Below are 26,175 nucleotides of genomic sequence, written 5' to 3' on the forward strand. Positions count from 1 at the left end.
TATTGTGGGCATTTATCTCTACCCCGGTCTCGTGAATTCCAGATGCTTTTGCAACTTTTGTGGTCGCACTACCAATTACTGCCAGTAGTGTGGCAACTGTCCGTGGGTTTGCAAGCGGCTCGTTTTCCTTATATAAGACATCAGCGGGAAGTGTCACTACTCTTCGTGTACAGAGAATGACTGGCTAAAGTTTAATTAACGAATAAAGAAGGGAGCTGAGAATTATTTTCTTATGATGCCCAACGATTTTTCGAAACTTTTATTCTTTTCCTACCACCAAGGAATAACCATGTCTTCAAATGCCGAATTGTTGCAACGCATTGAACAGTTATCGGGTGCCATCAGACAGCATCAAATTAATCAGACTTCCAGTAACAGCACCAGCCATCGTGGCGGCAGCATGTATCGAGGCAGAGGGGCTCATCGCGGTGCACCCATTCTGCGCGGCAGCTCATGGACCCGTGGTGGTGGTCGTGGGGGAACCGTCCATCGCTCGCTAAACAACACTACCTCTCGTCCAATACCACCGCGTACACACCACAAGACGCTCGTTCTTAATCAGCCTCGATTAACCTCATCCACTTTACCATCAACGACAGCAACAACAACAACTACTACTACCACCAAAAATGCCAGTTACCCCAGTACCAGCAGTTTGTTCACTCATACCCAACCAACGACCGCAGCACGCTCTCCTGTCAACCCCCGGCAACCCTCTATACCGCCATTGATAGAACCTAAACGTGTTTCCATCGATGGTGCCTCTTTTCTCGTAAAAGGCAGAAAGTTGATTCGGGAAGACAGATTAGGGGCACGACCGGCGAAATTGCCTGCCACAGGGTCTCATGTGCTAGTTTCAAAGCGACTCATTCACGGGTAATGTACTTCCAACATAGAAAGTTCCAAAGAAAATGACTACTAATCTAGTTTCAAAACTATAGACGACGTGATAACAACAGAAACATGGTTCTTGGTCAAATACCCCCGCCAGTACGTCGTAAAATTGTCAAGAAAGTTAAAGTACAACGAAGCAAGCGTGGTAATATGATTTTGATGCGCGAACCTGAAGGATATGTTCGTCAAGGACGCTCTGGTAAATCGCTTGTATTGAAAACAAAACGAACCACAAAGCGTTACTGTGGTATTTTCACACGATATGGTATATCCTTATTTTTCTATTAGTCAAGTCAAAGGGTCAATTTTGAAAGCAAACTTCTTTAATTGGTTATCTATTTCTTCTATTTTTTCAAACATAGGCAAATGCCCCAAGGGCCCCCGGTGCACATTTTTGCACGATCCTAACCATCGCGCCATCTGTCCTCGATTTTTGCAAGATCGGTGCCGTAAATCAGCGTCTGAGTGTCGATTATCGCACACGCCCAACCCGAATATCATGCCCCATTGTGTGCACTTCCAACGTGGCAGATGTACTAACTCTGAATGTATTTTCATGCATGTACGCGTGCGCCCAGATGCGCCCGTGTGTCGCGCCTTTGCCATGGAAGGATATTGCTCCAAGGGCTTGGAATGTCGCGAGAAGCATGTTCACGTATGCCCGGAGTTTGCAGAAACTGGCAAGTGTTCGAATGCCAACTGTCGTCTGCCACATGTTGCTCGACGATCCGCCACTGAAACGGAGAACAGTAAATCTGCTGCTGGCGTTGTGCGTCCTGGAAGTTGGGTGAGTGCAGCCTATTTCCATGCACAGAAGGATGCCAAGCGCAAGGCAGCTGAGGAAAAACAGCAAAAGATGGCCAGTATGCAATTACATTCAGCAATGCATCATAAACAAAAACTACAGCAGCAGCAGCAGCAGAAACAACAACAACACATTCAACAGGAAGGGTCTGCAAAAGAAGCTGTTACCAAACTATCTCGAGAAAAGGAAGAAGAAGAAGAAGGGTTTGTACGGCTCTTTGACGATAGCGACGACGATGAAGAAGGTTGGGCCCAGTACTCTTCTCGGCCAGAAGATTCACAAGGAAACAATGAGCTGCGCTTTAATGAAAATGATGTAGAAGAAGAGAGCGACAGCGAAGAAGAAATTGAAGAAGAAGAAGAAGCAGAGGGTGGTAGCGGTAGTGGAAGCGAAGACGATTATGAAGAATACGAAATAGTAGATGGAGATGGAGATACTATTATTGTTCAAACATAAAAAAGAAAATCGAAGAAAAAAGCAAAAATAAAATCATTTGTTACAAAAGAGAGAATATGGTACAGTTAAGGCTCGATATCATCGTCATCAATATTTTCTTCCTCTAGTTGTGGGTTATCATCTAATAGGTCGTTATACGTCAGTTCCTCGATCGTATCTCCGGCAACAGCACCTTCACCGAGGACCGGCTCAGCAGGTTCGTAAACGGGTATCCGCGATTTGGAATACACTTTCATAGTATCGATCGTGTTTCCGTGGAGGTCATATGTGTCCCACACCAATTCCCAAGGTCGGCCTTGCATTGTAGGAGGTCTGAACTCGAGAATAACGTAATGGAACTCCACAGACCGTGCTTCATACATTTGCCAATCCTTCACACGCTCAAAGTCCAAATCCCCACCTGCACCACCGATAATCGTATAATGGATTCCGTTCCGTTGGCCGCGTTCATAATTATGCTGATGGCCCGAAATGACGAGATCCACGCCATACTTTTCGAATAGGGGAACAAACCGGTCCTTGACAAATGCGCCCCACTTGCTCTGGCCTTTTTTAAACCATCCGTCTGGTTCCCAGTATTCAATAAATGGCGGTACATGCACCACAACGACCCGCATCTCAGCATTTTGGAATGCAGTGCTTGCGAGCTCATGCTTGAGCCAGGTATCTTGCTGCTCCCAATCCAAATTGCTGTCCAATACCACGAATCGAATGGCGCCTCCTGCCATAGAGAATGCGAACCATGGATCGCTGGACGGACTCACGCGTGTGTAATGATACTCATACGTAGGGTCATGGTCATGATTTCCGTGAGCATAAATTATGGGCATACGCTGGCCGAGTCTAAAGAACGTCAAAGGGCCCACGAAATCGGTTTGCCATTGCCTTAAAGAAGGGTAGTTCTGGACGGCGTCACCAGCATGTAATAGATAGTCCACGTTCTTGATACGTCGCAAGAGCGAAACAAATGTCCTCAATCCAAACTGGTTGTCGGCCATGGCAGCCATGCGTATCGGCTCTCGTGTCGTTGCGTGCCATCGAAATATATGCTTAGCCATCAGGCGCCTTGGCCGCTGCGTTTCAATCTTGTAAACGTACTGGCCACTAATGTCGAGCGGGCCAATGGTTGCCTTGTAGAGTGCGTGCCGATCGTCCAGAACAACAGCATCGACCACTTGCTCTGTCACTTGAGCTTCCAATTGATTCTTGCTCCACGCTATTGTCATGTCTCTCGGGCAGTTCATTTCCCAAACTACCTGAATGTGCTGTGTATCTTGGACGTACAACATTGGTTGCTTTCGTAGAACGCCGCACGGTATCCAGCCTCGGTCAAAAAGTGCATTGTCAAACTTAATGCGAAAGAATGCAAAGTATATGGCGATTGTGTTTTGGAAGCAGTACAGTAAAAGTAATAAGCCCAGTAGTGCAAAGAGGATGTGTTGTCGATATCGTCGCCAGCGCCATCGTCGTAATTTCGATGTCGGCTTTGTTAGTGTTGGAGTAATTACTTGTGGTCGGCTGTCCATGAGGGCATCGAGAAAGGCTTCTCGATGACGGGTATTGCTTTTGTTGTCATCGCTGACGGCGTCAGGGTGTGGAGAAGTTGGTTGTTTGTGTTGAAATGATACGGACGAGTAGGGTTCATAACTATTTGGATGCAACATCATCGATGCATTATACTTTGTTTTACTCCAGTATTCTCTACGGTTTAAGTACAAGCAACCAAGAAAGATCGACGGTAAGTGAAGTTTTTCAGGGCTATATTAAGAACTGAGGTTACACGGAGCAAACTTTATAGTTTTTAGATGCATTTATATCTTGCAGTGCATCATATTCTATCACTGCGATGTCGATTTGTATAAGTATGCGACCTGTCAGGAAACAATATGCATAATCGTGCTGGAAAGCCAAGGTTTATAAGCTCTTAACATAATGGATGTATGCTTTATTAATAATGCTTTAGATGCTTTGTATACATTATAAATTTGGAATACAACAGAATAACAATAAGGTGGAAGTTGTGCAGTACTAGATATTATAGCGTGGTTGAAATACTCGTGTCGATGTTCGCATTACTGCGTGGCACTTAAAGATTGCTCGCGAACAAGAGTACTGTATTGACCGTCAAGTCGAAGCAACTCCCAATGAGTGCCTTGCTCAACAATGCGCCCCCTTTCAATTACGCAGATAACATCAGCATTCTATAAGTTAAGATAGACAATCAAATACTCGTTAGCCTATGCAAACATACCACTCTTTTTTTGAGAAATAGAATGATTACCTGGATCGTGGAAAGACGGTGAGCGATTGTAATGGTTGTTCGTCCACCTTCTTGGATTACGTTGTCGATAGCAGCTTGGACTAGCTTTTCTGACTCAGAGTCAAGCGCAGAAGTCGCCTCATCCTAAATTTTGCATGTCAGAACATTGGATACTTGGGAGACATAACAAAGCAAAGGCAAAAAGGGGAGGTTATTTGAAAATAGCATACCAGAAGCAAAACACGTGGGTTTCGCAGCAGGGCACGTGCAATAGCAATACGTTGCTTTTGACCGCCAGAAAGTTGTGAGCCCTTGTCGCCAACGGGGGTATTATATTTTTGGGGAAGACCTTCGACAAAGCGATGGATATTGGCAGCAGTGGCGGCTTTGATGATGTCGTTTTCCGTGACCTTGATATTCTCCGGAGCACCATACCGAATATTATCTTCGACAGACATGTTGAATAGAACGGGTTCTTGGCCCACAAGCGACATGTGACTTCTTAGGTTGTCAAGCGAGTAGTTCTGCACATTCTGCTCGTCCAGTCGTACGGTTCCGCCGAGTGTGTCGTACCATCGTTCCAAGAGAGCAATAGTCGTAGACTTGCCACATCCGGATGCACCTACCAAGGCAATGGTCTTGCCAGCCATACCGGTGAAATCAAAATCACCGGTGAAAATTGGAACATCGGGTCGTGCTGGGTATCGGAAAGAGACCTTCTCACATTCTACTTGGCCTTGTACTGATACGGGCTCGATGCCTTCAAGTTCCGGGTCAATCAATGGTTGGCGCTCCAGGGTTTCAAATGCAGAGAGAGCAGCGTATTTGGCCTTGGCGATACCCGAGACAAGAGCAGAACTTCGGCCGAGACCAAAAGCTGTGATCATCATGGCCATCAAGGTAACCATCATGTCCTCAATATTTATCATGTTGATACCAATCAATCGCACACCTGCATAGAAGCAAACTGCATACATGTACATCATCATGCCTTGACTAATTGCATAGCCGATGGATCCAAAATATGCCTTGCGTTGTGCCAGTTTGTGGGGACGTAAGCCTGCTTTGTCGTACTTTTCCTCAAAGTAACTCTGCTTTGTCAATGATGCGACTGTACGGATTGTGTTGATAGCTTCGCTGGCGACCTCACCGGATTGTATATTCGCTTTTTTTGTGTCATCTTCAAAGTTCATTTCGACTTTGGCTTCGTACGCAGAGCCAAAAATAAGGAAAGGTACGCAAGCAAGAACAATCAGACTTAGTGTCCAGCTGTAGACAAATGCGATAACGAAACCTTATGTATGAAATTTCTGGTTAGAGTGGGCCTTGCTGAAAATACAACACTAAAACATACTAACTTGATATGATGCTTACCAGTAACGCCTGTGGAAATGATACTTGAGATCTCACCAACAATCTTGGAGATAATCTCGTTGACATTTTTCGCGTCAAGAGCGAGCATCGACGTGAGTGCACCAGTGTTGTTTGTTTCTTCGTCGTAAAATGCGACTTCTTGTTTCATGAATGCCTTAAATAAGCGCGACCGAAGTCTCCTTGTGTACCGCTCGCCAGCAACTTCAAAAGCTCCAACTTGCAGGGTCATACCAATCATCACCACAAGGGCAACAATCACAAACAGAAAAGCGTACAGGTTGGATCCCGCCAGGGGACCTGGGCGGATGCTCTCGACGGTAGGATCGATCATGATCGTAATACACAGGGCAATCAATAAACCACTGATGGGGAAGCCCGTTCCAACCAACGCGCCACCAATGACACCGAGAACGACGAGAGGCCATTCAGGTCGCATATCCTTGAACACCTTGTAGAATGGTGTCTTGCTCGTCTTCCATTTCTGCTCTTGTTCGATCTCTCTTCGGCGTTCGACACCCACATTTTCTATGGAGGATGCAATGCTGTGTCGCTTGGCCATGCTGATAACAATTTCCTCTTTTTCGTCAACCACGCTGCCGTCGTCAACAGGTGTCGCATCATCGTCGTTGTGGCTGTCATCCGACTTTCCGTCTTGTTCCTCTTCCATGGCAATCAACTGCTTGCGTACCAATTCGGCATACGCACCGTCTTGTGCAATCAAGTCGTAGTGGTTGCCTTTCTCCACTACTTCGCCTTGCTTCATGACGATGATCAAGTCTGCGTTTCGAATGGTAGATAACCGATGGGCAATCATAAGTGTCGTGCGGTTTTGGGAAGCAACGTCGAGAGCGCTCTGTACTATTCGCTCAGATTTTGTATCTAAGGCAGACGTAGCCTAGTAATCATGTAACATAAAGAACAGAGTTATTTAGTGCTATGATAACATATAAAAGGTGGTAGGAATCCTACTGAATTATTTCTTGTTTACCTCATCAAGTAGCAAGATGGAGGGATTCTTGAGAATCGCTCGAGCAATGGCAACGCGTTGTTTCTGTCCACCGGAAAGCATGCTACCCTGCTGCCCGACCATTGTATCATAGCCTTTTGGTAATTGGGTGATAAACGAGTGGCAATTTGCCTTTTTACATGCTTCGATAATCTCTGTGTCCGTTACTTCGCGCATTGCACCCATCAGCAGATTTTTTCGCAGGCTCATGTTGAATAGCACGGGCTCTTGTGACACCACACCAATTTGGCTGCGCAGCCACTGTACGTTGTAGTCCTTTATGTTTCGGCCATCGACTAGGACCTCACCGTCCATGGCATCATAAAAGCGCTGTAGTAGTTGTACTGTGGTCGATTTGCCAGAGCCTGAAGAACCCACGAGTGCGATACTTTGACCGGGTCTCACCTCTGCAGAAAATCCCTTGAGCACCTGAATATCTGGTCTTGTTGGATAGCTGAAATCGACGTTACGGAACTCAATATGGCCAGATAGTTTGCCGTCTTTGATACCTCCTAACGCATCTGGATCAATGTCGGGGACCCTGTCGATTATAGCGAAAATACGGTAGCCAGCACCGCAGGCACTAGCTACAGCAGCCAGATTCATGGGCAGAGACAGCAGTGACATTGTACCCATGAGCATGGCAAAGAATGCAATCAAGACAATGTCGCCAGTGAGCGTGCCCTCGTCAACGAGCTTGCCGCCGTACCAGAACGATAATGCATATGTGCAGAACAGAACGAACATGAAGACACCTATCTGGATGCCCATAACGACACCGCGTCTAGAGCCTGTGGCTTCGGCCTTGTCGAGCTCTTTATCATACCTCTCGGAGAAACGGCCTTGTAAGGAAAATGCATACACAGTACGGATACCAGCAAAGGCTTGTTCGGCGATCGATCCAGCTTGTGCATAGGAGTCCTGAGCGGTCTGCGTGAATTTTGAGTAGTAATAGCCCATGGCACCACCGACAATGCCCAGGATAGGGACGGTGGCGAGAATGATAACGGCAAGTTGCCAGCCTTTGACGAAAGCAATAACAAAGCCGGCAATGACTTGGGCGGTCATCTGGATGACCATGCCCAGCTTTTCAGAAATACCCTCTTGGACCATCTGTGTGTCAGTAGCCAAGCGCGTCGTCAAAGAGCCTTCCTCGGCTTTATCAAACCCTAATTCACACATCAAGTATATCATATTCATTAGCGCCAAAATCCTTTTATCATTTTACAAGGGAAACAAAGCACTTAATCAAACTCACAAGCCATGTCTTGACGTAGAATGGAGTGGACGTAGAGTTGGCGAATCCGTTTGGCCTGATTTTCGCCTGACAAGACCCAAAGCATGTGTGTGAAATACCCTCCCACAAGCATAGCGGTGCCAATGTATACGAAGATGAGAATCATATCAATCGTAGAATCAAGTAGCTGGGCAGGGTCTGTTATGGATGAGCCAAGGCCGGCAAGAAAGTCACCAAAGATGATAATCTGCCAAGTTGTAAAAAGTATAGAGTTAGTGTTTGACAACCCAGCAGGTACCAACGGCAGTGTGGTTCGCATTAGCTGTGTTACCGAAACGGGCTGCAGCACACCAATGGCGGCAGAGCCAATGGATGCAAAGAAGACTGCAAGGAGGTCAAATGCAGAGGCGTATCGAAACAGCTGGTGAGGCTTCAGTGAAGGCTTCTTTTCTTTCTTTTCCTTCTTCTTCATTTCCTTGTCTTTGCCATTGCCGTCGTTGTGTGTTGAGTCTATTCTCTCGAGCTCCTGCTGTTTCATCTTCAGCTGCTGCACTTCCAGTTCAAGGAGCTTGTCCTCGACCAGATCGGATTGAGATGAAGGTGTACGGTCTTTGATATCAGTCATCGTAGAGTGATGATGACAAAGATGACGCTATTAGGATGGAGTATGTAATTAAGAGGATCAAAGAAGGAGAAAGTAAGGGTACACGGAAGAGAGAGTGTCAGACAGCGAAAGTGTGTCTTGCTTTTAAAGAATTTCTTCGCCGCAGCACAGAAAGCTTAGAAGGGTAAGGGGACGGTCAAATGGTTGACACACGCACGCGCTTCCCTTTCAAGATTGGATCATTTCAGACTGTGTGGGTATGCGGTGTACAGGACAAAGGAGACGTCCTTAACGCGTCTTCCCACCCATACTGCATATGCAGTAACTGTTGTTGTTCGCATATAATGACCGTCGCAGCATTCCTTTGTTTACATTCTCTTCTTGACCTGTACGATGTCTGTTTTTTTCACGAACTTTTTTAATCCACTCACGCCTTTTGTTATTGTTTTGTAATTCAAGTGGAAAACTAATTTTGTTTGGATTGTTCATTGGCCGGACGTGTCGCCGGCCCCGAAGAGCGTCTGCTAGCGTCCCGTTCCGTGTGATTCATCGCTTTTGCGTCACCTGAGGCGACGCTTCCGGCCACCCCAGGTTTGAATGGAAGCGTAGTTCTATTTTGCTGAAAGTGTGATCCAGATCAGACGTGGTGCTTCCTTTGTCATTTCCTGATAAGCGCTTTGAGTCATAGTTAAGACGCCTAGTTCATGTGGCGGGAGATCATCCCCTGTTGCTCTTCACGTAATCTATCGCATAGCTTTCGTCTGGAAGTGTGGCATATTTTTCGTTTTTTATAAAACGGAATCTGAATCTTGCGGCGACCTATCCGCCACACAGCCTCTCTTTTCCCAATTAAGGCAGCAGGCGTGGCTTGTACTACCTGTCTTAATGTAGCACTTGTTCGGCTAGAAGTGCCGATGACGCTTGCAATCCAGCAATGTTTCGTTATCAACCTTTTGATGCTTTCTTTTGTTCAAGCGTTACTTGGCATTACAAGAAAGATTTACTTGGTTGGTATTCACAAGTGAATTTAAACCTCAAGCCGGTTTATACACTGCAATAAAAAGGGATGTTTCCTGCATTGTTCTCCTTTTGATCAGCCCTCTTTTTGTGTTATGTACTGTTGCTGCTGTCTTTTATGTTTTCGATTCTACTAGCTTCTATAAACACTTGAGCTTTATCACTATAAATAAAGAGCATCATCTAATAACATAATCGCTAAGATTGGTAACAAGTTCAGAGGAGCGACACCCTGGGTTCAGTAACACTTGCTAGGAGAAAATCAAGGAGCCGATCGACGTACATATCCTTTAAGTCTATCCAAAACGGTAGCATAGCTAAAATTCAATCAAATATATATATATATATATATATATTATATCTCCTGACAAGTAGATGATTATCATCAAATATATATTTATTGCGTCTGTTGTCATCTAATCAAATACATCAACGCTACGATGAAACAGCAGCGATAGAGTACTGGTATGTACTTTTTAGAGATAGTAAGGAGAAATCAAAGGTTAAAATCGGGGGTTGGTTTAAAATTTTCATGCAAGCATAATGGCGTTCAAAGTAAAGGAAGGCTTCCTGTAGTGATCATCATTCCCGATATTAGAAAAATCTGACCAGGATAAAGCAATAATGTGCTACACTGCGGACCGCGCTGCAATATTACTGAATAACGACTCTTGCTGTTTATACGCAAAAGACATCAATAACAAGAGGTATCTCAAAGCAGGGTATAAACTGCCATCTCGATCACTTGTCCATCTTGACCGTGAGTGTTTAGTTGATAGGGATGTCAAATCCCGCAAGACTCCTCAGTTTTGTACAGTATGTACACGTTTAATCCCTTGCTCACATCACTTGTGAGAATCTTTTAACACAAAAAAGATTATTGGGGTCACATTAATTAAGCTATATTAATTCAAGAGCCTCTAGATGGCTATGGCAAATTTTGTGCATGACACATTTGCTCAGCAAAGGATCTAACATCAATTGCTTTATGGCATCATCTTCTACATGATCTTTTACTAATATACTTTTGAGTTTCTGTCCACTAAAATTTTAATCGCTCCAGATAGAGGAGAGCGGTCATCATCACACTTAATTGTATTCTTTTACAATATGCACCAACCGGAGTCAATATGCATATTATGTTCCTAAATTTGGTCCAAGTTGAGTCGACCGGCAGATAGATTTTATAGCCGTTTCAAAGCCGTAATTTGATATGGTTTCGTGATTTTCGTTAAAGGTGAGCTGTTTGGCAATAGCTTCAGGTGAAAGCTGAGTGTGCATTTCCTTAAGGATCGAAAGAGCGATACGCGAAGCGGCCTTGATAGTTGACAACAGTGGCTAGGCGCGTGGAATAATCACCTTGCTGGTAACTAGGCTCATTGACGAAGGGAAACTGGCTCACTTCGAGGTGACGGTAAAATTGGTTAGCCATACGAAGCGTACGCTCTGGGATGCTCTTTATGTCGACAAATTCACCTCAAGAAAGCTGGGCCCAGACTTGCATAAAATCAAGGTAGCTATGTAGATCCGCGATACGATGAGTTACAGAAGCGGCAACCACAAGGGTGCCATAAGAGAACTATGATTTTGCTCTTGGCAATAAAGCTTGAAAATAACGTACTGTAGTTCCATTCACTGTAATGTGACAATGAGTATAGTCTTATATGTTAACGTGTTCCTTCTTTTACTTTAATTGTTCTAACCACAAATACTGTACAGTACCCGCTCGTTAAACCGATCACCTCTGTTTTTCGAGAAAGTGATCGGTTTAACGAATGATCGGTTTATAGATTGAGGGTCCACTATATGACATACATACTGCCTACCAAGCTGGTATTTTGGGGAAGTGATTGGTTTAACGAAATATCGGTTCAAAGGAGATCGGTTTAACGAGCGGGTACTGTATGCTCGATCGCGATGGTGACGAACTAATACCTCGTGGCAACAATTCTTCCATGGTACGGATAGGCTTTAATTTCAGAGGGAATTTATTGACGTTTTCTGCTATCTATATCAATGTACGAGCCATCACCATCGTCATCGCTGTGGTGTACGGTGCCCATCTACGGAAGTTAGACTTGAAGTGCTTCAGCTAGAGAATCTTTGAATATGCTAATAAATGCATAAATGCGGCTCGGAAAAAAGTGGAAGTACCAGTAAAGGGGCAATTGGACCAATACAAAAACAATTATCTGTCAGTAATAGTGGAATCCAGGAAGGAGGAACTTTTAGTCCATGCTTAATAGTCGGGTCTTATCATATATACAGATGTTGTGGTATTGTTACCCTGAGAACCACCTATAACAAATATACCAAACATACAAAAGAAGCACACACCAAGCGGCATATCAGAATACAATACATAACTACCGCAGCAACCGCAGCAACTCTACAGCTCTCCCGCACCCCCCAAATTATCAGAAGGAACAAACGGATTTTTTACCCTGTAAAGATTCGATGAACAGCTTGTTGAATAAGAGCATTACCGCAGCATCCGCAGTAACAACAACTACCGCAGCATCCGCAGTAACAGCAAGCTACCGCAGCATTGGCGTTGCGCAGCAACCGCAGCAACCGCAGCATGAATTATCTTAGACATTATTTAATAACCAGAAAGATATAAATACCCCATCGAATAAAGACATTGAATTTTTACCTCCCACTTTTGACTTAACTTTTCAAGTGTTGTTTTCAATCACTCAAGACTAAACACGGCTTGTTTTATTTTACATTTTGTTTATTGCTCATAACTGAAGCCAAATAAACTCTTCTAGTAAGACCAGACGTAATATTCCTGCTCTTATTTCTCATTTACTTGGACAGACGTAACATTCTTGATCCTTATTTCTCATTCAACTTGGACAGATGTAACATTCCTGATCCTTATTTCTACTCACTGAGCTTAATCAAGACATCAGCTCATTACTATTTACAACCTTGAACATAACCCATACACATTTTTACTTACTTTACACTCATATCACTTCACAACTCGTCTGTAATAAACGATATTATTACTGGTGCTCACTACATAACATACACATAAACCGTTACGTAACTACCTGGCATGCCCCAAACTCAGCGTAACAGTATCATAGCAGCGGTCATGTAGGTCTCCGCTGCTCTCTTTAAAGTGTATGTAAAAGAGCATTTTACTTGTTTATATATGTTTTTTCATGCATCTTCATGTGACATTACTGAATAACGAACTTGCGTTCTTATGTAAGCATAGCATTTGTTTCTTATGTATTATACGACTTGATAAAAAGCAGCTGTATACGCTTTGTGCCAACGTTACTATATATCTCATTGAAAAGTGACAAAAAGAAGAGACCTTGTTAATGCATTATGTATGTCTCAGTTTCCATTGCTTATTTTTTGCTCGTTATGTAGTAAACCGAATCCCAATTATACGATATATGCACCGGTCTGAAGCATACTTTGTGTACAACCTAAAACGTGAAGCGATGACAGTTGTAAAGTATGATACATCTCCTTTTAATATAACTGTAAGTCTATGGCAACTTACTGAGCACTTCCGGGTTTCCCAGAGCCAATCAGCTTATTGTTAAGTTACATGATTTTTAGGGCGTTCTGTACGAAGTTAGCGACGACGTCAGTCGGAGCGTGAAACGCCCTATTACATACATGCTGTCCGTTTCCTGTCACGCTTGTGTATCTTGTAACGCTTGTTGCCATGGTGTTGTAGGCCAGATCGTGTGTCGGAGAACAGAATAGAACTCAACAAGAACAAATGCAGAGAAAACGAAGAACGAAGTAGAGGGGTGTAGGGTGATGTAGCTCTTTTAGAATCTGGGGTATTGATGATAAGTGGGTTATTAAAGTCCAAAACGACCCTCTAATCCCCTCTAGAAAAGCTCAAAAAAAACAAAAAACAAAACAAAACTCAAGAAAAGGGGAAGAACTCTCTTGTTTATTGTATTGTGGGAGAAAGTGGTACATATGGCTGGGCTGGACAATGCATCGCCTACGTCACTAGGCTATTTCTGCCTCACAACAATGGTAACCGGTAAAACGTCAACCCGGTTTCCGCCCCTCACTTTCTCGATAACGTACTTTCGGTTTCCTTTGCTACTGTTCCACTGCCAAATGAGACCAAATTTTCGTTTTCCGTTCTATCACAATATCAAGCGCTGGCACATATATGTCGTTATTAGATCATCGTTCACCCTAATGGTTCCGTTTCTCTCGCTGAACTTCTTCCAATCAAAATTACAGTTAACTGATACGTTACCACATCTACACTAGTTAGTCCCATCAACAAATTTTCACTTCATGCGTGCTTATCGTTGTTTCAACCAAATCAATTTACAGCTCCAATAGTACACCATTCATGTAAATATTCTCTCACTAAAAACCCATGTCGTTTCTATCTCTTCAATCTTCCCAATCATCATGAAAACGATGCAAAACCGTTCAACAGAATATCTATTAAAGTTCGACTTCCTACTGGTTTTACATTCCATCTGCCTTCTTCCTCTTTCTCATTCTGCAATATTCCCGAAAATACGCTTTAGCAGACATAAGAACCCTAATTACCCAGTGGTAAAGGATTATTGCCCTTAACGACTTGTGCAAAACCCATCTTTAACTTTCTTTACATAGGACGACTTTCCACCTTCCAAACAAAGAGTCAACTTCAAAGACCCACTTGTAAATCGCTATTTCTTTGCATAACTCTCACAGTCTAAGTGTTTTCTTACCGTGCCTTACGCCTACGCAACGATCCTTACTGCATCAAAAAGCTTTCGCCCTACTTTGTCCTGGAGTGACTTACAACTATTGGTCCACCAAGATGAGCACAGTGGCTTTTGGACCTCTTTTTTCAAAGGTATAACACATAGGACAATTGATGTTGCCAATATAGCACCACTTTTTCATCCGCACTAGACGCAAACACCTCCACCAACACCACTCCGTTTCAACCTCAACATATTCCACCATCACCACAGCCATCACCACGGACTGGCAACAAGGCTGTCCTAACAAGATCCCCGTCACCTCCTCCGACACACAGTGCCGGCGTTCAAGTGAACTTGCATCGCATCACACAGTCGCAAAAACATTGTGCCCGCCGTTTACTGGAACATCCTCAGCGAATAATTTCAACTTTAATACCATCCAACGATCCCCTTCTTCTCCATACGTTTTCCTTCACCATAAGTACACCGCAGTCGATCCTTTTAAAGATCACATATCTCAATTCATAGACAGCTTTCATATCGAACATTAATCCCTTCACACTCGATTCAATCTCTTCTTTTTTCGTTAATAAATTCTTTGCGCGTACAGAACGCCCCATTCCTGATCCAACGCGTGTTCGGAAGCTGATTTTTTTATATGTAATTGAGGGTGTCGCAAATAAAAACAAATTTCGGATTGTATCTACCAGCATAAAATGACAAATATAATAATCAAGGAATTCACAAGCGAGCTGAATTTTTGAGCGATTTTGGGGTGAGTGCCTTAACCTATATACCTCACGAATAACAGCAATTAGTAGATATAAAGAAAATGTATAGCTACTAGTAGAGTTGCAGGATGAAAGTTTTGCATGTAATGTACGCGGAATGGGTGATGTAATTGGACTACTTAGAAGAATGAACTGGTAGACCGAAATGGCCGTTCCTCTGAGCGTTCTTCTGTATATACATTAACCAAAAAATCTGACTTGCACGTATCAGTGGCTCATACAGATGCAGATATGCACTAGAAGTTCATATGGTTGAAGTACTCGTCGTATTTTTTTATTAGCTATGATAAAACAGCGATTGTTGGTAGCACACCATCAAATGTACCACATTTCACAATATGTAAGATTTAAGTATTTTTTCCGCTTGATTTTTCTTTGACGCATTTACCTCGGCTTACACTGGAGCGTGAGAACAAGTTGTCAATTTGCATTGAGTGCCCTACTGGAGGAAGTAAGATATCTTATACTACCCAAATCGTACTATACACAGTTTTCGCTTTCTATTATAAAATAAATAGCGCATCACGAAGATGTAAAAACTGGGTGCTTGTAAATATGACGAGATTAACTCTTGAGAGAAATTTATGTACAGTACAATGTATAAGCATCAGAAGAGTATCAGTACATTTATTGCAAGACGCTATCTCTGTGAGCCTGCTTTATGGTTTACTTGGCGACTTATCCGGGAATTCTCAAAAAATCATGGACATACGAGGGTAACAGCAAAAGAAAAGATCCGGTTTTTGTACGTAACACATTTATTCGTTCAGAGTTAGGTCTGCTCCACCGTACTTTACTATATAAGACTATTTGGAGACATGAAGAAGGGCAAGAAGCATTAAACGCAATGCCCAAAATCTTAAGCAACTCTCTTCAAGAAGCCAAAAACATGACATCTTATATGATATATCACTATAAAAAATAGGCAGACTAGTGTATACAGTTAGATGAAAAGTATCATATATTTTTTATATACAGTACTGCTCGGTGAATACCAACTGTAACACCAACGCAGACACAAAGTTAGCGGGGAGGCTTCTGCTAGGCAACTCTGTATGAATGCTTTGCGGAAAATTATATCGTAACACACACAAGCGGATGTAGTAAATACGGGGCCCCATATGGTACAGCTATATATATTGTGCTCTCCAGATCGCAACTATGATCGGTATATTAGTTTATAATATGTCATTAGCATTAGCATTATGAATTTTTGATATTTTGGTGTTATATAAGAACTTCGTATATAAGAGAAAGACAAATAATTACCCAGTAAGTCTTTTATGATGGATTGAGCCTTCAAAGAAGCCGTTGTACCAGCTTATTAAACGTAGTTACATAATAACGGATTATTTATTAAAATAATTCGCAGAATAATTTACTCCGGGGAACACGCACCATCATTCTGCGATCCCCAGGTACACAACAGCACACACAACAACCATTACCTACGATATAGGTACCGGAGAAATATGCCCCTTTAAGAATCTCTCCGTGACAAAAAAGTCATTTTTTTTTCTCATGACAAAAGAGACGAGGCAACATGATAGAGCGAAAGAAAACTAGGCGATGACAACAGCAACTAGCGGCATAATCCGAGACCACTATTACACTTTAGAAAAAAAAAAGTATCGAGAACAAGCGACCACACAACCCGCGGCAACTCCCGACCTTCTCATATGCATATATAAATGGGTGTGTCTTTTTCGACCAACTTACTTTTTTTTCTTCGTCATCGCCTTTTAATAACACACGACAAAAAAAATCATGCATCTCGGCAAGTCGTCTTTGTTATTGCTATCCACCGTCTTTGCCAAGTCGGCCTTGGGCGCGTTCTGGAATATGACTGGGTACACCTACTGCCATGATCCAGTGGTCTATGAGGAAGAAGGAAGATGGTACGGTTTCTGTACAGGCGATGGTAAGTATAGTTTGTTTGCTTAGCATTATTTATATAAATATCAAACATAAAGTGGACAGGGAACTGTTAGAACATTGGTTGATGGCGACTAACCAGCAAAAACACTTAGGTATCCAAATTTTGAAGAGTGAAGATGGTGGTAAAGAATGGGAACTTGCTGGTCAAGTCTTTGACGAACCACTCAAGATTTGGGCCGAAAATGTCCCCCCTCATCGAGGTAAACGAATGTATTCTTTTATATGGATATTTGCAATATCAACTTTTCAAAAATACGATCATTAAAACTGGATACGATTGCAAATGACTTTAGGTTTGAACGTATGGGCACCCGATATCGAGTACTATAACGGTCGTGTTTGGTTGTATTACTCGATTAGTACATTCAATTCAGGTACCTCTTCTCCTGATTGATCTCTATGTATGCCACGTACCCTTCTAACACGGCGCGCCTAAAATTTAGGTACCAGCGCTATGTTTTTGGCAAGCGCAGACAGCGTTGGAACAGGCTCTTGGCGTGACGATGGCGTAATCCTCACGTCCTCTGATGATGAATACAATGCCATCGATCCCAACTTGGTGATTGACAAGAGCGGTGACCCTTGGTTGTCTTGGGGCTCGCACTGGGGTGGTCTCATGATTGCTCGTGTCGACCCTGAAACCATGCACATCACTGGCGAACACACTGTTATTACTCGCCGTTCTGGCATTGAAAACCCCATTGAGGCACCTTCTCTTATTTATAACAAGGAGCACGACTACTATTACTTGTTTGCATCAATTGATTATTGCTGTGTGGTATGTTTTAATTGTTCATCGAGGAAGCACGGGACCAAGAAAGTTCTTTCTAACTGAAATTTATATTATGTAGGGTCTTGACAGCACTTACAAGATGATTGTCAGCCGATCCAAGGATATCACCGGCCCATACTTGGATAAGGAAGGCAACCCTGTCATTGATTCAAAGAATGGCGGCAGTATCTTTGATACTGGCAATGAGAGATACGTCGCGGTGGGCCATCAGGATGTGGATGACAAGGTTATTGCCCGTCATGGCTATGATGCAGAAGAGAACGGCGCATCCAAGCTTCTTATTAATGACTTGTTATTCGACGAGGATGGCTGGCCCACTTATTAAGTAAAATAGTAGTAAAAACAGCAGTAGCAGCAGTAATATGTAGCAGAAGTAGTAGAAAGTTGAAAGACAAAGTGTAGTATTATTTACAATGATGTAGTTCTTATATATATATACATACAACAGCCCCTATTATAAACCATCTTCCTTTTCAAGTTCTTCCAGTCGTTTTGCTTCTTCTTCCTCTTTGCGAACTTGCTCCACCATTTTGCGCATTGTTGATGTGAGTTTGAGAATATTCTTTTCATAGCGAGCCGATACCGTAACGATGGGAATGTCATTGACTTGGGCTTGTAGTCGTTCAAGGTTATCCTTGGCTCGACGAACTTGATCCGCCTTGTTTGCGACAATCAATGACTGTCGCTTCGTCAGTCCGGGTCGATAAGCTTCCAGTTCGTTCTGTAACGTTTGCAGGTTTTCCCAAGGGCTTTCACTACTGAGATCAACGACATAGACGAGAATTTTGGCACGCTCCACATGTCGCAAAAATGCATGCCCTAACCCAATGTTCCGATGTGCGCCTTCGATCAAACCCGGGATATCCGCCACGGTTAGCTGATACATGTCCGCAAAGTCTACGGTACCGACAAACGGATGGAGGGTTGTAAATGCATAGTCGGCCTGCTTGGGGTGGGCATTGGAAATAGCACCCAGCAATGTCGACTTGCCAGCATTGGGCATACCGACCAACCCAATATCAGCAATGGTCTTGAGCTCCAGTTCGAATTCGCGGGTTTCGCCTTTGCGTCCACGTGTAGCAAATTTGGGCGAGCGGTTTTCATTTGTGAGAAAGTGCGGATTGCCGTATCCTCCTGCACCGCCACGACATACAACGATTTCTTGATCAGGTTCGGTCAGGTCTGCATGAATCAACGAGCTATCTTCATGACGTGCGCGCCATCTCAAGTACTTGTCTTCCTGTACCATGGTGCGTTGTGCTTGTTTGAAAAAGTCGACTTTGCCAGCTGGAAGATCGCGCTGTTCTTCACGTGGGAAAAACACCCATCGATCTTCCAACGCCTCTTCGTGCTCTTGTTCTTCCTCCTCGTCTTGTTGCCGTGACTGCACAACGCGCTCTCGAACAACCGTGCCCACGGGCACCTTGACAATCAAATCGGCACCCGTGGTACCATGGCGACCACCACCCATCCCGTTTTGTCCACGTTTGGCTGTGCATACGCGTCCAAGATGACGCAGGGTTGTTTCGTCGGCACACGCGCGAATGATCACGCTGCCGCCTCGACCGCCGTTGCCCCCGTTTGGTGGACCCTTGGCCAAAAACTTTTCGCGGTGAAACGATACGCAGCCGTCCCCACCATTACCACCTTTGGAAACAACGCGGACAAGATCAATAAACTGTCGGCCCTTTTTACGTCATAATGATTGTCAATCTCGCAATGTCTCGTATGATGTTTTTGTTATTGTTTATTATGATTTCAGACTCACTTTGCCACGTAGTTTGTAGTGAAATGCAGCATCGGCACCAGCACACCTTACTAGACAAGTATGAAATTGACGACAAGACAGAAATCGTCGTGGTAATCCGGCACTGAACATGGTTAGGGTACTTTGTAAAGATAAAAAAAAGTACGATATGCTTTGTGAAGATAGAAAGAGTCACAAGCGTGAGTTGGAAATTAAATTGGTGCACGCATTAATCAAAGAAATATTTTTGTTCACATGCGCGTCTTGCCATGCAACTTTGTATCCAATGCCCTATTCTCTAATTTATTGTCAAACATCGAGCACCGAGCAGCTCATAATAAGGCAAATGAAGGAAATAAACATGGTACATCCAAAGAGGTGAAAAATGTTCCACAATGCGAGAGCTACTTAATAGTAGTACTATGTATATAATGGTTCGGTTTGCCGGTAAAATGATGCACCTAATTGTATATGTCGAACAACTCTGTATAGCTCTGTATACGTGTAAATTGAAATGTACGGTGAATCGAGAGAAATTCGTATGCATAAATGTTAAGCGCTTTACCGTTGCCCCAACCTTAATTCGTCGTCTGTAAGACCATGTGTTAATTGTCAATGCCGTGAAGCAGTTTGCCAACAACATATTAGATCTATGATGCTTAAATAACAGCAACAGTACCATACAGCTTTAGCAATAACAACATCACTACAAACAGCAGATACATCATAGGTGATATCTATAACATGTGCCGCAACTTTGAAACCAACAACTTCCTACGTTGGTACGCAAAACTTTATTTTGTACTGAAATAATCTTTAAGACATGTATTTCTTTTCAAAGTAGTTCATAGCAGCAGCTTTAGCCATCTTCTCCATCAAGCCACTCTTCTTCTTCTGCTTTTCTTCCTTCTTCTCTTCATCCTCATCCTCATCATCTGAGTCGCTGCCACGTTCTTGAATAAGCTTTGTGATCTATAGGTAGCCAACAAGCATTTATGGTTTAGTCGTGGATTTGCGGACGTACTAAGCTGTTGTGTAACAGACATACCTCAGCTGCAGCAAAGGTGGCGATCAGTTTCTTTGCCATAGCGTGCTCCATGGGCTGGCCGTCTTCCTCTTGCTTGTTCTCCCATGCCTTAACGGCAGCAAAGGCAGCGGCACCGGCCATCAAGTTGTAGCTATTATACAGCTTCACAGTTAGTAAATTAGACTCACTATCTCTATGTACATTCAAAGGAGCTGGAAGATTGCATACCTCATATGGGATTTCTTCTTCTTTTTCTTCTCAACCTTTTCAGCAGCTCGTTCCAGGTCACGCTCATTCAAGGCCTCATCCTTGCGCGATTTCTTCCATCCAGACCACGATCCAAACCAAGCGCTCACGCGAGCCGAAGTGCTATATCGTTTTTGAAAATTTTGAATTAATATATTCCCTACAATACTTAAAGCAAGAGTTACGCTGGCTATTATACAATATGATGCATACCTGTCTTCTTCATCAGATGAATCGTCCTCATCTGCAGGGCGTGGTGGATCACTAAGCTCAAGAGTCCATAACTGGTTGGTTGCTTCAGAAAGGTCTTCCTTGCGCTTGTAAACCATAACGCGACCGCTTTCCTCCTCCTTGGAGCCCTTGATATCGAAGACAGTCTTGGGGTCAGCGAGCGAGTAGATGAATCCGTGCTCGATATCGTAAGCGAAGCGTTGATCCTCGGCCTAATGTTTTCAAAAAACCGCTCATTAGCCCACAAAATAGTATACTACCCCCAATTGCCCATCTGATGGATTCACCGTATGGAATAAAAAAGTTACACTTACATCATCTGCCTCCTTCATACCGTCCAAGAACAAGTGCTCTTCGCCAGTGAAGATGGCTGGGATGCAAGGGAGGGTGACACAAATTATTAGCTATTGCATTTCTAGAATAACTATTTTCAGATATGCTAATACTATTTACCCATGAAGGTGCCCGATCGGTCAATGTCCAGAACATGACCCGTAAGCTTGTTTGTCAAGAATCCTAAAGTGTTTCAAGAAAAAAAAAGAGTGGGGGCGTAAACAGTGTGAGCTGTTTATGTTCCATGTAGACCAATAGGGTCTGCGGAAAGCATGACCGACGATCTTTTTTTTCCCTCCCTGAAAAAGATATTTTCTTACCGTTTTGGTGGATGAAAAGCTGGCTATCGCGCTCAGGCGACTCGGGCTTCTTTGTGGCCATGACAATGTGGGATCCAACCTAGTATTGAATGGGAGTTCGGGCTTAAGCTTGCCTGAAATCAACCGACCGAAGAGTACAAACGCGTGCTTGGTTGCCCTTAGCAACGCCGAGACCTCTGTACAAGCGGTGCAAGGGTAAAATAGAGCAAAGTGAACTCTTCCGATACATTACCTTGGCGTTCTCGGGATCCTGAACATCCACAACCAAACCATTCAGTCTGGAGACGATGTAAAAGTAGCCGATGGGGAAGTTGTTGCTGATAGTCATGGTTGAAAGAGGAGTGTAGAGAGAAGAAAGAAAAAGAAAGAACGGGGCTGAAGCGAATATTTATGGACCATGTTAAAAAAGCTCGACATGTCACATTTTGCAAATCCGCGCCAAATTGTGCAACAAGGCCTTACATGATCTCGGGGCGCTCGGATGCACAGGATCAGATGCGTTAATATAAGGAGTGTGTAAATGCATGCGTATCATCACATTAGTAGACAAACAATACATAAGGACCTGTGAGCTACTGCGAAAATAAAACCATGTCAACATGAAACAAGGCTTATTCTTGTCGACTTTGTCCTGGGTATGGAGAACACAAGTGCCATCCTGGACGAGAAAGAGAGGTTTCGCAACTGATGGAAAATCTCTGTAGCATTTTTACTAAAACGGTATAGTAATAAGAAAACAGGAGGAAGCAACGAATTTGGATAAAGAAGAACGTTCATGCGTGAGCGTATTTGCATATTTATGGGCAATATGTAGCACTGTGTAACAATCAGGCATGTAGGCGATGATGTCTAGCTTTACTGTGTATGCGGTGAGCACTTGATAAAAAGCCTTTTGCTGTCCTCTGACACTGTCGACACTTTGCTCAGCTTTCTGACTCTCGACGATGCCTGGCTGAAGCGGTCTAACAAAAAAACGTTGCTTCTAAGCGTCTTGCGGAGAAGGAAGCATCACCGTGGCATATAGAACTACATAATGCGCAGAAACAACACATAAGGAGAGGACGCTGTGTATTAGTGTATGCTTTGCAAAAATACGCACAATATCGACATTGTCTTGCTGGTTGAGATGGAGGCAGTCGATTTATGAGTCTTGATGCCCTCGAGAAACAAGAGGCAAAGAGCATGTTCTTTATAAATTATTACTTTAGAGAATTTGTGTGTGCGCACTGTGCATGAAAAAGATATATCGTACAAAAGGTAGGAGAGTGAGGTGGATACTCCATAATAAATCAAAACAAGTGTTTTCTATATATAGACGGGCGAAAAAAAAGCATACAAAACTAGAAGAAAGGAAAGGAAGCGAGCGTATGTGTGTGAAAGTGGTAGTTAGTAGTGTCGTGAGATGGTCGGTTGTGTATGTGTGTAAAGGTAGGGTATGGGTAATAAGTTGTAGAATATATAGTTGGCGATTTTACTCATCATCCTCCTCCTCCAAGCCTGCTTCCTCGTCCTCGTAATCGCCACCATCAATCTCGCGTTCCAACAAGGGCTTGACCAAGCGGTTAAAGTAAGGGTGGTCGCCCTGAGGGTTGGATCGCTTGACTTGGTCAAAGTAGTGGACATAGACGTTGCCATCGGCACGGCCCAAGGGGCTGTTGATGACATAGTCGGAGAAGTTGAACGAGTCGATGAGGGGGATGGCCTGATCACGGACAGCCTTGCACAAGACGTTGGTCTGGGCGCGGACATATTCGATCTGCGTGGGAGTGAAATACTCGTATTGGAGGAAAGCGCCAGCATTCTCTTCAACAGTGTAAAGACCGTACAGCATGCATACGTCCATCAAGACGGACTTGAGGTCACCCTGCACCTTGGAAACGCCATCTGCGAATCGTTGGAACAAGTAGCCATACGAATGCAAGCGGGCTGCATACAAGCGGGATTGCGCTATATTAAGAAATTTATTCGGTCAGTCTTTTTTTTCCTCATGTAACACGAGGGCGGCGGTGGAGGATGATCCCCAGAGGCACTTACAGCATTGTTCATATGCATCATCGGCATCGAGACCGTTCTTCAAGCATTCTTCAAACTCCAAAGCGGCGTTCTTGACCACGTTGGCGCACACGACCTGCCAACCTTCAATGATGATTTCTGGAGTGACGATATCTTCGACTTTAGAGACGCCACAGCGCTTGCCAATAAGTCTGTTCAAATTGTTCAAGTAGCCAACACCAGGAGACAGCTTCTTGCCGTCAACGGCTTCACGATAGCTGCTGATCAAGTAACGGCCAGATTGAAGAGCCAAAATGGTATTGTCACCTTCCCAGGTGCACTGCACTGCGAAGTCGTTGTACATGCTGGCCAAGCCGGTGTAAGCAGAGTAGCCGTGGCCACCGCACGACTGACGGCACTGTTCAATGGTATTCAAGCAGTTCCATGTGCAGAAAGCCTTCAGACCGGCACTGGTGGCGTGGGTCTCCTTGAGCATCTCCAAGACTTCTTCCATGTCGGCATCGCCGGGGCTGGCGCTGTCCAAGCGAGTCATCATGTTATTGTACATGGCAGTCATCTCGGCACCAGTAAAGTGCATGGCGAAAGCCTGGGCCAAAAGAGGCATCAGACGGCGTTGGTGGATGGGGTAGTCGAGCAACTTGGTTTCGACGCCGTTGGCCTTCGATTTGGCGAATTGACGACGGACGGCAGCATAACGGGTGGCGATGGTCAAAGCCTTCTTGGAGACGTTGCCGCTGTCAACAACCATGGCAACGCGACCCTGCAAAAGGGCACCGTAGGTCTGGACATGAAAAGAAAAAGCTTGTGAATAACACACTTTTACAACACACGAGGCATAAGAAATTCTTGTTCTTACCAATTGCTGAAGCTTAGGCTCAGTGACAGTACCGCTGCGCGTCACCTTGGCGTGCTTTTGCAACATGTAGCCACGGGGAATGCGGACGTTGGTGAACTGTATCCAGCCGTTATCGATACCATCTCTGCCCATCTTCTTGCCGATATCGCCAATGTTGACGCCAGGCAAGAGGTTATAAGTCTTGGGATCACGGAGAGGCACAACGAAGCACTTGGTGCCATAGTTTTTGCCCTTGACAACGAGCTGTGCGAAAACAGCAGCGTGGGTAGCACTGTGGGCAGCACCACCGATCCACCACTAAAATGATACACGTATAGATAAACCCCCCACCAGTAAGTCCTTTTCCCACAATACTGAAGACATCCTCACACCGAAAAGAAAATATGGAAGCGTAAACGAACCTTGGTAGCCGTCAGGGTCGGGGTATGGATGATGAATTGATCAGAAGCTTCATCAAAGGTGGCGGTGGTCTCAAGACCAGGCACGTTTGATCCGTGACCGATTTCAGTCATAGCAAAGCAACCAATCATGCCGGTCAAGGACAAGGCACCCTTTTCAAACCAGTATGAGAGCTGGCCAGGGCTGGCATTGCTCTGAAGTGCACCGACGAACAAACCGTCTATACAAAAAAGCACTATTAGCTCATAATCTCCCCCTTTGCGCTTTGCTCTGCTTTGCTTTATATATCACACTGATATAACTTACAATGAACACCAAAGCGGGTCCAGAAACCAGCATCAATCAAACTGATCACTTCCATTCTCTTCTTGAATGTATCAACCGACTCGTTTTGCAAGTGATGGATCATGCTGCGGAACTATATCATTAAGTGAAAAAGAGAGTCTTTGTTAATCGAACATGCAGCAAAGAGAGGGGAAGAAAAGGAAAGGGGGATCTCCCTTGTCTCGTAGTATTTCATTCTGAACGAACCTTTTCCATGGTACGTTCACGAAGCTCGCCCTTGGTAAGATCATGGACATCGTGCATAGCGAAAAGAGGGTCGCGCTCAATTTCCAGCATCATACGTTCTCGCAACTAATATTGTTGAATATCTGGTAAGTTATAAGCGTTCGCTAATACGAAACGATCCGTTGTTTTCGGTTTACCTCGGTTGCGTGCTTGCTGCCGTCCAGCAAGTATGTAAGATCGCGAACGTTGAAGGAAGCTTTGGCACGTTCCTCGTTCATGCTGGCCACTGGACTATAGTCAAAGAACGTAATGAGCCATTCAATGTCAGCCTACAGTTTCTTTCATGCTTGTGATTTGTGGAATGTCACCACAGATCTGCCGCATACCGCCCCCCACCCGCACACACACACACACACTAAAGAAGAACAATAGGAAAGAGAAAACTTACTCTACGGCATTAGCACGTTCTATTTCGGGAGTCAAGTGCTGCTTGACAGCATTAAGTCTTTGTTGTGCAGACATGGTTTTCTAATATGTTGTTTATGTTGGAATGAAGAGTAGAAAGGAGCGAGACGAGCAAAGCAAGAAAAAAGGGCGAAGGCTATTTTATATTAA

At 44.0% G+C, this 26,175-nt stretch overlaps 7 protein-coding genes across 7 annotated transcripts; 2 read left to right on the forward strand and 5 right to left on the reverse strand.

Moving 5' to 3' along the window:
* Nucleotides 1-289: 289 nt before the first annotated feature.
* BDB00DRAFT_867874 (uncharacterized protein) lies at nucleotides 290-2,155 on the forward strand (the record flags this gene model as incomplete). Its single annotated transcript, XM_053126397.1, has 3 exons — nucleotides 290-876; nucleotides 942-1,159; nucleotides 1,257-2,155. 3 exons carry the CDS (start codon nucleotides 290-292, stop codon nucleotides 2,153-2,155), a joined length of 1,704 nt encoding a protein of 567 aa, XP_052984498.1.
* Nucleotides 2,156-2,187: 32 nt separating this feature from the next.
* Nucleotides 2,188-4,157, reverse strand: BDB00DRAFT_504473 (Metallo-dependent phosphatase-like protein). Its single transcript, XM_053117636.1, has one exon. The coding sequence runs from the start codon at nucleotides 3,820-3,822 to the stop codon at nucleotides 2,221-2,223; it is 1,602 nt and encodes a 533-aa protein (XP_052984499.1). The 5' UTR covers nucleotides 3,823-4,157; the 3' UTR covers nucleotides 2,188-2,220.
* Nucleotides 3,876-8,814, reverse strand: BDB00DRAFT_801710 (P-loop containing nucleoside triphosphate hydrolase protein). The gene is made up of 7 exons (XM_053121887.1): nucleotides 8,364-8,814; nucleotides 8,054-8,279; nucleotides 6,778-7,964; nucleotides 5,790-6,684; nucleotides 4,646-5,709; nucleotides 4,437-4,559; nucleotides 3,876-4,356 (listed from the first exon to the last, which is right to left on the reverse strand). Exons 1-7 carry the CDS (start codon nucleotides 8,655-8,657, stop codon nucleotides 4,228-4,230), a joined length of 3,918 nt encoding a protein of 1,305 aa, XP_052984500.1. The 5' UTR covers nucleotides 8,658-8,814; the 3' UTR covers nucleotides 3,876-4,227.
* A 7,883-nt stretch (nucleotides 8,815-16,697) lies between these two features.
* BDB00DRAFT_925458 (protein AbnA) lies at nucleotides 16,698-18,262 on the forward strand. Its single transcript, XM_053128805.1, has 5 exons — nucleotides 16,698-17,068; nucleotides 17,178-17,285; nucleotides 17,379-17,459; nucleotides 17,529-17,863; nucleotides 17,937-18,262. Exons 1-5 carry the CDS (start codon nucleotides 16,915-16,917, stop codon nucleotides 18,201-18,203), a joined length of 945 nt encoding a protein of 314 aa, XP_052984501.1. The 5' UTR covers nucleotides 16,698-16,914; the 3' UTR covers nucleotides 18,204-18,262.
* Nucleotides 18,263-19,834, reverse strand: BDB00DRAFT_935847 (P-loop containing nucleoside triphosphate hydrolase protein). The gene is made up of 2 exons (XM_053129207.1): nucleotides 19,647-19,834; nucleotides 18,263-19,565 (listed from the first exon to the last, which is right to left on the reverse strand). The coding sequence occupies exons 1-2, from the start codon at nucleotides 19,755-19,757 to the stop codon at nucleotides 18,333-18,335; spliced, it is 1,344 nt and encodes a 447-aa protein (XP_052984502.1). The 5' UTR covers nucleotides 19,758-19,834; the 3' UTR covers nucleotides 18,263-18,332.
* Nucleotides 19,835-20,374: 540 nt separating this feature from the next.
* BDB00DRAFT_801725 (uncharacterized protein) lies at nucleotides 20,375-22,147 on the reverse strand. Its single transcript, XM_053121888.1, has 8 exons — nucleotides 22,015-22,147; nucleotides 21,783-21,861; nucleotides 21,583-21,645; nucleotides 21,444-21,499; nucleotides 21,112-21,341; nucleotides 20,881-21,021; nucleotides 20,674-20,803; nucleotides 20,375-20,597 (listed from the first exon to the last, which is right to left on the reverse strand). Exons 1-8 carry the CDS (start codon nucleotides 22,108-22,110, stop codon nucleotides 20,442-20,444), a joined length of 951 nt encoding a protein of 316 aa, XP_052984503.1. The 5' UTR covers nucleotides 22,111-22,147; the 3' UTR covers nucleotides 20,375-20,441.
* Nucleotides 22,148-23,253: 1,106 nt separating this feature from the next.
* Nucleotides 23,254-26,082, reverse strand: BDB00DRAFT_784297 (acyl-CoA dehydrogenase/oxidase C-terminal; the record flags this gene model as incomplete). Its single annotated transcript, XM_053120450.1, has 8 exons — nucleotides 23,254-23,729; nucleotides 23,817-24,576; nucleotides 24,652-24,948; nucleotides 25,053-25,270; nucleotides 25,357-25,468; nucleotides 25,582-25,686; nucleotides 25,758-25,851; nucleotides 26,009-26,082. The coding sequence occupies 8 exons, from the start codon at nucleotides 26,080-26,082 to the stop codon at nucleotides 23,254-23,256; spliced, it is 2,136 nt and encodes a 711-aa protein (XP_052984504.1).
* Nucleotides 26,083-26,175: the final 93 nt, after the last annotated feature.

This window comes from Zychaea mexicana (assembly GCF_025766255.1).
Source record: "Zychaea mexicana strain RSA 1403 chromosome Unknown BDB00scaffold_6, whole genome shotgun sequence".
NCBI lineage: Eukaryota > Fungi > Mucoromycota > Mucoromycetes > Mucorales > Lichtheimiaceae > Zychaea > Zychaea mexicana.